Source organism: Megalobrama amblycephala, linkage group LG16, assembly GCF_018812025.1.
Source record: "Megalobrama amblycephala isolate DHTTF-2021 linkage group LG16, ASM1881202v1, whole genome shotgun sequence".
NCBI lineage: Eukaryota > Metazoa > Chordata > Actinopteri > Cypriniformes > Xenocyprididae > Megalobrama > Megalobrama amblycephala.
Window position 1 is genome coordinate 8,573,070 of NC_063059.1, and position 10,658 is coordinate 8,583,727.

At 36.4% G+C, this 10,658-nt stretch overlaps 1 protein-coding gene across 1 annotated transcript in view; it reads right to left on the reverse strand.

The window, feature by feature from the left end:
- Positions 1-6,383, reverse strand: part of agmo (alkylglycerol monooxygenase) — a 49,510-nt gene extending 43,127 nt beyond the window's left edge. The window contains exon 1 of the mRNA XM_048160962.1: positions 6,136-6,383. Coding sequence (XP_048016919.1) covers positions 6,136-6,258 — 123 coding nt within the window. The 5' untranslated portion in view covers positions 6,259-6,383. The remainder of the gene's footprint in view (positions 1-6,135) is intronic.
- Between the last annotated feature and the right edge of the window lie 4,275 nt (positions 6,384-10,658).

The window sequence follows — 10,658 nt, forward strand, 5'->3', positions numbered from 1 at the left end:
GCACAGTGGCCTCCATAATCCTTAAATGGAAGACGTTTGGGACGACCAGAACCCTTCCTAGAGCTGGCCGTCCGGCCAAACTGAGCTATCGGGGGAAGAGCCTTGGTGAGAGAGGTAAAGAAGAACCCAAAGATCACTGTGGCTGAGCTCAGAGATGCAGTCGGAGATGGGAGAAAGTTGTAGAAAGTCAACCATCACTGCAGCCCTCCACCAGTCGGGGCTTTATGGCAGAGTGGCCCGACGGAAGCCTCTCCTCAGTGCAAGACAACATGAAAGCCCGCCTGAAGGACTCCAAGATGGTGAGAAATAAGATTCTCTGGTCTGATGAGACCAAGATAGAACTTTTTGGCCTTAATTCTAAGCGGTATGTGTGGAGAAAACCAGGCACTGCTCATCACCTGTCCAATACAGTCCCAACAGTGAAGCATGGTGGTGGCAGCATCATGCTGTGGGGTGTTTTTCAGCTGCAGGGACAGGACGACTGGTTGCAATCGAGGGACAGATGAATGCGGCCAAGTACAGGGATATCCTGGATGAAAACCTTCTCCAGAGTGCTCAGGACCTCAGACTGGGCCGAAGGTTTACCTTCCAACAAGACAATGAACCCTAAGCACACAGCTAAAATAATGAAAGGAGTGGCTTCACAACAACTCTGTGACTGTTCTTGAATGGCCCAGCCAGAGCCCTGACTTAAACCCAATTGAGCATCTCTGGAGAGACCTAACAAATGGCTGTCCACCAACGTTTACCATCCAACCTGACAAAACTGGAGAGGATCTGCAAGGAGGAATGGCAGAGGATCCCCAAATCCAGGTGTGAAAAACTTGTTGCATCTTTCCCAAAAAGACTCATGGCTGTATTAGATCAAAAGGGTGCTTCTACTAAATACTGAGCAAAGGGTCTGAATACTGAGGACCATGTGATATTTCAGTTTTTCTTTTTTAATAAATCTGCAAAAATGTCAACAATTCTGTGTTTTTCTGTCAATATGGGGTGCTGTGTGTACATTAATGAGGAAAAACAAAATGAACTTAAATGATTTTAGCAAATGGCTGGAATATAACAAAGAGTGAAAAATTTAAGGGGGTCTGAATATTTTCTGTACCCACTGTATATGTTTATACAGTATATGTGTATAATGTATTTATATATGTGTCTGTGTCTATGTGTGATAACTAAAAGAAATCAATCATTGTAAGTTCTAGAAAATGACCGATTTGACATATGATAAACTACACTGTGCATCCCTAAATGTATACCTTGAATGCAATGCAAGTTGGATAAAAGTGTCTGCCAAATGCATGAATTTAAATGCAAAGTGTGTGTTGGAGTGGAGTGTAAGGAATTGTAAGGATCCACTGAGGTTGGCTCTCTAAACAATCATATCCATCTTCTGAACACCAGAAACAAGACATGACTATTAGATTTATAATTCTATAATCACCAAATTTATAATTTGCCAGCAAGGTTTAACTTTAAATATTTGGATCAGAAGGGTTTTTCAGGATTTCTTAAACTTGGATAACAGTGCATTACCCATCAAAACCTGGGGCAAATCACAAAAGACCAATTAAAAACTTAACAGATGTGGTGCTGGCAGAACTCTGGGTCACTCTTTGCAGTGTGAAACCCAAGACTCACTTTCTCACATGCAAACACACACGCACACTGAACTGAGTGGGGGGGCAGGGCTCAACAGTATAGAGTAGATCTACAGGTGGAACGCGACGTGTGTGTGTACATGTGAACTGAGGCAGGATAGACCACTTGGGAACCCCTATCGCACGCAAACCTAGACACATCTGGCTGCCGACTGCAGCGAAGCTCTAGCTGCTAGTACTACGAATACGAAACTTCCAAAACCTACAAACTAATGTTAATGTATATGAAATTCAACCTACATGTAATTAGATATTTAACTTCAATGAGCTACTTTATTTGCAACAAGAAAACTATAAGAACAACTGCACTTCAATTTCGAAAGGTTTAAAAAACCTTTTTAACCATACATAAAAAAAACTAAATGAAAACAGCTATTAGCCCTGCAGTAACATTTTTTATGCTTGCAAAAATTGTTGAGGGACTGTTAATAGTTGTATATAAAGCTGTGATTGTGGACTCAGATCTCACCATGGAAAAAAATGACATTTGTGAAGCAGATGTTAGTATTTTAGTATTTTCATTAACTTTCTCTGTCATTTTCTGGATGGTTTATCTGACTTTACACAGAAAAACACAATAACAGTCAAATGCCGAAATTGTTTTTAAGGAATACACTGTTAACTAGACTGTATTTATACACATTTCTATTATACATACAATTTTTTAGATATAAGATTTTATCATTTCAACTTCACATTTATATCTAAAATGTTAAAAGCACAAATCCATGTATTGACTGAGACAAGAAAACAGAATTTCTATTGTTTCACCCTCACACATCAGAGACAGAAACTTCAAATAAAGTTCTGCAGGAATGGTCAGAGAGGCAATTTAACAAGTGTGTGTTTGTGACAGAATTACAACAATTAGGATTCCTGCTGTGTGGTTAATTGCAATTTCTCTATTCATGTGTTTATGGAGGCCTGTAAAAATGAGAGTGTTTTACCTCAAATAACAAACATGTGTTGATTTGAGTGCAGCCAAACCAAAAAACACACATATGGGTCTGTTAAAATGTGAGGAGCGAGCACCCCACTGTAGGGCTTAAAACCTGAACAGGTGGCAGACTTATTTTCCAATTGTTGCAGGCATGGTCACTGTTTTTGTAAGTTGATGAAAATCAAGAAACCACACCATTAAAGGTACAATATGCAATTAAGGCATCATTTAAACCCTTAGAATTAGACTTGCTGTTAGAAAACATGGGTGGAATCACCATTAGAGGGTTAGTTCACCCAAAAATAAAAATTCTGTCATTAATTTTTCACCCTCATGTCATTCCACACCTGTAAGACGTTCATCTTCGCAACACAAATTAAGATTTATTTTTGATGAAATCTGAGAGGTATATGACTCGTTCATAGGCAGCAATTTAACCACCATTTTAGGGTTCTGGACCTTGAAAGTGGTGATCTATGAACGAGTCAGAGAGCTAAAAATATCAAAAATATCTTTTGTGTTCTTTTGTGAATTTGTGTTCTGAAGATGAACGTCTTACAGGTGTGGAACGACATGAGGGTGAGTAATTAATGACAGAATTTTCAGTTTAGGGTGAACTAACCCTTTAAGATATGTCAGTGCACATTGCTTTTAGTTAAGACAACTCAAACATGTATTTTAGTCTGGAACTAGACTTAAAGGGATAGTTCATCCAAAAATGAAAATTCTGTCATCGTTTACTCAACCTCAAGTTGTTCCAAACCTGTATACATTTTTATACAGGTAGTAAAGACATTGTTAAAATAGTCCATGTGACTACAGTGGTTCAACTTTAAATTTTATGAAGCATCAAGAATACTTTTTGAGTGCAAAAACAAAACAAGAAGAGAAGCTATTATTGAATAAAGTAATTATTTTTGTTTTGTTTTTGCCAGTGTTGGGGTAGTTACTCAAAAAATGTAATTAGTTACTAGTTACTAGTTACTTCTGTAAATTGTAATGAGATTACTTTACTAGTTACTGCATTTGAAAAGTAACTTCACTACTTATTACTTTACTTTACTTTTTCTTAATTTACCGTGTAGATACATGGACAAACATCATAGCCCTATCATCACTTAATCTTTCTGCATAGAGTTTATTGTATAAATATTGAACCATATGAAAGAACAATAACCCCGTCTGCACAAAGAAATATGCCTCACCGTAAACAACAGAAATAAAGAAGGCTATGGTGGGGTCATTTTAAAATGGTGTCAACACACAAGTTTCAAAACACAGGCTTTGAATCGCTAATTCAAAAGTGAAAGTATAATGCTCACGGCCGCACGGGCATTCATAACGGCACCGCGCCAGTGGACACGCACGGTTATGAACGACCGTGAATGCATTTTAATGATGGGTTCATTAATGATGAGTTTATTATTATTCTTAATAAAAAAAAACCCAACAACAAAACAATACAATCAATGACAAACTCGCTTAAATAGGCGCTCAGTCAAAGGTGAGGCGAAATGGGCAGGTGCGACTCTCGTTCAGCCCTCTTTGAATTGAGCAGACGCGTTCAGTTCTGTAACTGAATGGTCACATGCAAAGTAAAGAAATAAAATATTAAGTTTTGTTAACCAAATTTAGATTTTTTTATTTGAATATTATTTAGTCTATTTGTTTGATTTGTAATGATTTAATTATAATTTAATTAATTGCTTGTCATCAACTTGCAATTCCCTTGCGAACCCCCGTTTGGGAAACCCTGTTTTTTTAGAACATTATTTAGGCCTACATTCATTCTGGCGACGCGTCATGCAGCCAAGCTACAGGTATCGCGTTTATTTTGTTTTTCCTTTTAAAAATATTCACACTTGTTAACTAGGCTATATCATGAATTATATGATATTTTCCGATTGTCATATATGTGGAAGTGAATGCGTTTTGTTTAAACACCTATAATGATCATGTTAGTTGATAAAACAGAGTATCTGTCGGTATCTGTATCTGTTTACATTACATAAATTCATCAATTTTTCCTGAAATAAACGTAAGTGGCTGGTGAACTGGGATGAGAGAGTAAACTTTGTTTCATACGCATTGTATCTGATATGAATAAACAACTTCGTCAAATTATAATTTAAAGGATTATCGCAGCTTCCATATGACTGTATGGAATCTGCATTTAACAAACTATAAATGTCTTTTTTATATATAGCTTAGTCCTCATTCAAACATCTGAAACCTCAAATAAACATGTGGTTGAAAACTTAGTTGTGAAATATGAAAAGCACAGAGCGCGTCAATCTCTGGCTCAGCGCCAGCAGCGGGAAAGCAGGTTTGAATTTAGCGTATTGAACGTTCTCATCACACCGGTGTTATCGTACACGTTAAAAAAGTTAAAATCGATCGGGTGAAAGGAGACAAATTGAAACTGAGGGGGCACAAATCAGATCTGAGGGGGCAATATGCCCCCTTTTGCCCCCTCTTGGCGCCGGGCCTGCTGAAACCCCCTGTCTCCATCTCCATTTCCAGCTCCAGCAGCTACGTCAAATCGATCTCTATGGCAACGGCACACATACAGGCACACGCATGCACGCACCACTTAAACAGACAGAACTTTACACACAGGCAAACACGGCTTGGGTAACGAAGGAAAGCGCGTTCCTATAGTCTAGTAAAGTAGTGTAGTTACCAATATTATTAGTGTAATGCGTTACTTTACTTCGTTACCCAAAAAAGTAATATCGTTACTGTAATCCGTTACTTTGTAACTCGTTACCCCCAACACTGGTTTTTGCGCACAAAAAGTATTCTCATTGCTTCATAACATAAAGGTTGAACCACTATAGTCACATCAACTATTTTAACAATGTCTTTAGTACCTTTCTGGACCATTAAAGCGGTGGTTGCTGACTATGGGGGATTAAAAAACAAAAAAACTGGGTGAACTAACCCTTTAAAGTCAACAAGCATCATGTCAGAGTGTCTGAAAGTGTAAAGCAATATTATCAATACTGAACAAACCATTACAGATGTTTTACAATAATATACTAACCATATGAAGCATGATTAAAATTCATAAGAGCAAGTAATATTGAACATCCCCAACAATGAGCACATTTGAAATTCATAGACATCTCTGGCCCCTGATCCAAAAGGTGGAAAGCCATCTTTTCCATTCTCGTTATGTTTTGTACTTATTTAATACAGTGTATATTACTATACAGAACTGTGCATTTCACTGTATGCTACTGTGTTTTTTCTAAGGCACTCTTGCACGAAACTTATGTATTAGCCTACTTTACATTACTTTTAACACAAAGTAAGGACAAGCGAGGACAAGCTTTGCTGATAATAGATGTAAACATCACGTATTAAGCTGTTGTGTAAGCTCTGTTGAACTCTCTCTCTCTCTCTCTCTCTCTCTGAGTGTATTGTTGTTATTGTTAAGCACTGTGTAGCTCGTATTATAATGAGTATGTGTGTAAGCTCGTATTTGTTTTTATACATTTTCCAAGAACGCGGTAATGACGTAAGACTTACCTGATTAACATATTTCGGCACCTCTTGTACAGTCGCGAATGATGATTCATTGGGAGTCATTAGACTGAACAGCATTCGAACCCCCTGAGAAACAGTCACATTGTTTACTTCCACTCGCGCCATTGTGTTTCTAAATGTGGTAAAAATGGAACTACTGTATGAATCAGTGGCTCCTGTCACTGCCGGATAAACACAATGTTGTCTGTTGGGCGCTTATGAACACCTACAGGCGTCAGGGACTTTGAACTTCACCGTAACGCAGTCATGAAGTTAGATGATGTGGTCACATGACACAAGACAAGGAAGCCCTTGTACTTACTAAGATTATACAAGTCGACCTATTAGCATATATTTATTTTTATTGTAGAAAGACCCTGAGCGATTATATAGATAATATATCGATAATAGACTATTCGTGCTAATTTCACAAAATTACCCCACACAACACAAAATGACCACACACACACACACACACACTCATTTTACATATATATGCCAGGTTTTATTGATTGACTGATTTATTGAACAATGACTACATGAACAATATAACAATATAAGCTTTTTTAACAAAGTAAAATAAATTAATAAATAAATTTGCTAGCTGGGGTTACCAAAAGACATGAAAGGAGATACATGTCAATCTGAATAGCTTTCTGTTTTTATTAATTAATTATTTTTTTTTATTTTTCTTTATTTTTTAGGGCACGATTGATTCATTATGATGTACTTTAAAAAAACAAAAAAAAATAAAAAGCATGTTTTTTCCTAAGAATTTACATTAATGTATATGGAATTTAAACATTGGTCGGTTAAAATAATGTCACAACTGAGGGACAATCATAAATTACATGAATAGAAATTATTTCTTATACAGTAAATACTGAATAAATTATATGTTATCACACTTTTTACGTTATAGTTATACAATTTTAAATTATTGTTGAATAATGATAATGGTAAAGCAATGAAATGTGAGACATTTATAGCAAAAATTATTTTATACTGATAAAAATAGAAAGAGAGATATAGATACTGTATGACCAGGGTTGGACAAAAATACATCAAAATGTATTTTAAAATAAAATACCAAATACCTTAATTTTAAGTGTATCAAAATAAACTACAAAATACAGCAGCCACACCATGTATCAAATAAACTACTGTATTTTTGTATTTTAAAATACTAAAAAATACTTTTACAAGGGAGCATGAAATTTCTTCGCAAACCTTCCATCATTTGGCCTATTTGATCAATTCCTTCACCATTATACTGACTCAGTTGATTAAGTAAACAATGTTTGATAGCAACAGCTTTTGTCTGCTTGAGTCATGCAATACATCTAACATATGCAACCAGGCACAATTTGTAGGATTTTTAGATTAAAGTAAAAGTAGTTGACTTGGTATCCCAAATGTTTCCAAGAATGTTTAAATCCAGAGAAATAAGCAATTTTATTCATGACCGTGTCCATGCGTCGCCTATCAATGACATCATTACCCTCGATTTCCGGTTTTATTTTGTCGAAACCATGGAAACATCAAAGACGCTTTTGTATATATTATGTGTTTTAGTAGGTGAGCAACTGTTTGGATTCATTCATCGACAGAAAACTAATCATGTTATATAGCTCAACACATTAAGTTCTTATTGTTTAAATCTCATTTTCTTGATTTACCATGTTTCACCATGACTAATATCGATCTGTCTTACTGCATTGTACAACAAGCGTCTCATAGCAGCCGCCGAGCAAAGGCAGAGTAGCACTATAACAACTTTCAACACAAATGTATCTAATATGATAAACAGCGCTGCGTTACCCCACATACACATGACCGGAAGAAGCGGAAGCAGCGACTGCAGCATAATAAAAGCTCAACTGCTGTCAAGCCGTGTGTCGCGCTCGTCTCTCAATATAGCAATCGCTCCCGCTCGTTTAACTCTCACAGCACTCGGCCCTGCTCTGCTTCATACTACAGTAACGTTAATAATCTCATCCATGAACATGATTTCTGCCTGAGTCCGGTCCTGATTCTTTTCCACCGGCTGTAGACGTGAAGACAACACCTCCCGTGATTCCGCAAAATCAAGGTGCCATCGAGCTACACCTTTGTTTTGAATGAGCGACCTTTAGCTGTGAAAATTTACATATTGTGGCTTTAACAGATAAAATATTCACATATCCCTGTGATCTTCCAGATGAAGGTTAGTTTTAAAGTAACCAACAGTATAATGTTTGCGAATGAATTGAATTGAACTAATTCAGTTACTTGATGTTTGGTAACAAAGGGCCTACTTCGCATCAGCAATACTGACTCAATGACAAACAAGTCATTCGTAATAAGACAACAGATGGCACCTGTGTTCATAGCAAACTAGCAATACTGAGTAGGCACAAATTAGAGGCTGCAATTTTATGATGTCATCATGTAGACTTCTTACAAAGTATTTTAAAAATACAAAACGCGAAGCCATTTTCATCAACCCTATCAAATACAAATTACAAAATACTATTTTGTAATTGAAATACATATTTGAAATACATGTATCATAAATACTGCCCATCCCTGTGTATGACTCCCATTAGGTGTCATGGTAGAGGAAAAATGTGCACAAACTGTAAATTACAATATATTTTGGAGAAGCTTGTAACTGCTGTTTTTGGCTCGGACTATATTTAAAACAATGTAGCTTTTCCTGTCCAGGAAAGAACCTAAGAAGTCAAAGTGCAGTAATAAAAGTCTTAGATGTGAAACAGAGAGTAACGTGACTTTGTGTGTGACCTCTCTATTCCATTGTGGAGGAAGTTCCAGAAATCTCCTTGGTGATACAAAAACATTCCAACAAAATATCTTTTTGTGGTTTCTTCCGTCAAAAGCAGTTGAAGCTACAACTGATTCCTTTGGCAGGACCCTCAGAATCACTGGTCCTGGTGGGCAGACGTGTCTTGCATTATGAATTAGAAAGCTGGCTCACTCTGGTGGCGACAGCAAGAATGGGCCATAACAATATTTCAGACCTGATTTTGTAATAGAATATGATCCCCGTTTGCTCACCCACCTCTCAGACTTAAGGCAGAAGTCCTGACCCTGCCTGGAGGAGAAACTGAATTTAGCATTTTTCCCTGCCCCTTCCTCTATAACTTATTCATGTAGGCTCCTCGCTCAGCCTCAGCATATTCGCTTCATAATCATGGTGATGAGTCGCAGACCCTCGCTGGATGGATTTCTATAGGAACATTCAGCTTAAGGCATTTGAAGTTGCTGTGGGTTAGAAAATGTTCTTGACAAATTAGACTCACAGCTGAACACACAATAATGCTTGTGCTCCAGTCCATCTGCATGCATGCTTTTGTAAGGAGGTGCCTATTGCTCAGCATCAGTAAAGTAGATACAGAGTGACCCAAGTCTTGCAACTAATTCCAACTACAACAAATCTTTCCAGATCACTCACTACTAGAGGCAGTAGATGTCTTCACATTAAATAGCTTAAAATGCATCTGTTTTGAGAAAACTGTGTTGGAATAAGTAGCTAAAGGGAACATGCATGCATGATTTCAATAATCAGATACTGGCAGCAGAGCTCAACAAGGATGTCTTTTTTGCCTGCTCAGTTGGGCCAGTAGTTAATACACTTTCAACACATATAAAATATTTATATTATTTTTAAATGAATTTAAATTTATATTGAGTTTCTAATTTTAAATGTATTTTTTCATTATTTAAAGGCACACTATGTAACTTTTTGTTCAAAATGAACAACATTTAAATAATGAGTCAATACATCATTAATCTTTGTATTTTAGACCCGTCCGGAATGGTTTTCTCAGGAAATTGCTTACATGCATCACTCACCCATGCATCTCATCATCAGTGTTACTTTTAAAAGTAATGCATTACAATATTGCGTTACTCCCTAAAAAAGTAACTAATTTCGTTACTTAGTTACATTTTGCGTTACATTACTTTTGCGTTACTTTTTCTAATCTGGGATGTTTGTTTTTTTTTGTTTTTTAATAGCAACAAAAAAAGTTATATTTTTGACAAATCTAAAGGCAATTTTACACCAAAATTGAAATGAATAAGCTTCAGGCTGATCACAAATGTGATGTTTTTCTAAAGTCATTTTTGCTTAGTACGGTTGAATTGGATAATCAAAGGTCTGCAGCAAAGAATCTGATCACAAATATTAAAAATAGTGTTTCACAACCAAAATGTCATAGAAAACTTGAAATTTTGAAAGCCATAAACATGCATGTACATAATCAAAATAATGTAGGATATAGCAGAGGACCCTTTTCACATTTCCGGGTTTCTCAGAAGCTAAAGTCGTCATAGTTGGGTAAACTTTTATAACAGTGAATGAGAGACTTCATTAAATATATTTTTTGTGTTTCCATTTGCACAAATAGCAAAAGAAAAACTCCACAATAGTGTTTTCACAACTTTCAAAAAGAGGAAAAAAATAGAGAGCGATTGATAACGGCAGTCAGAAGAGAGAAAGATATCATTTTTACCATCACTCC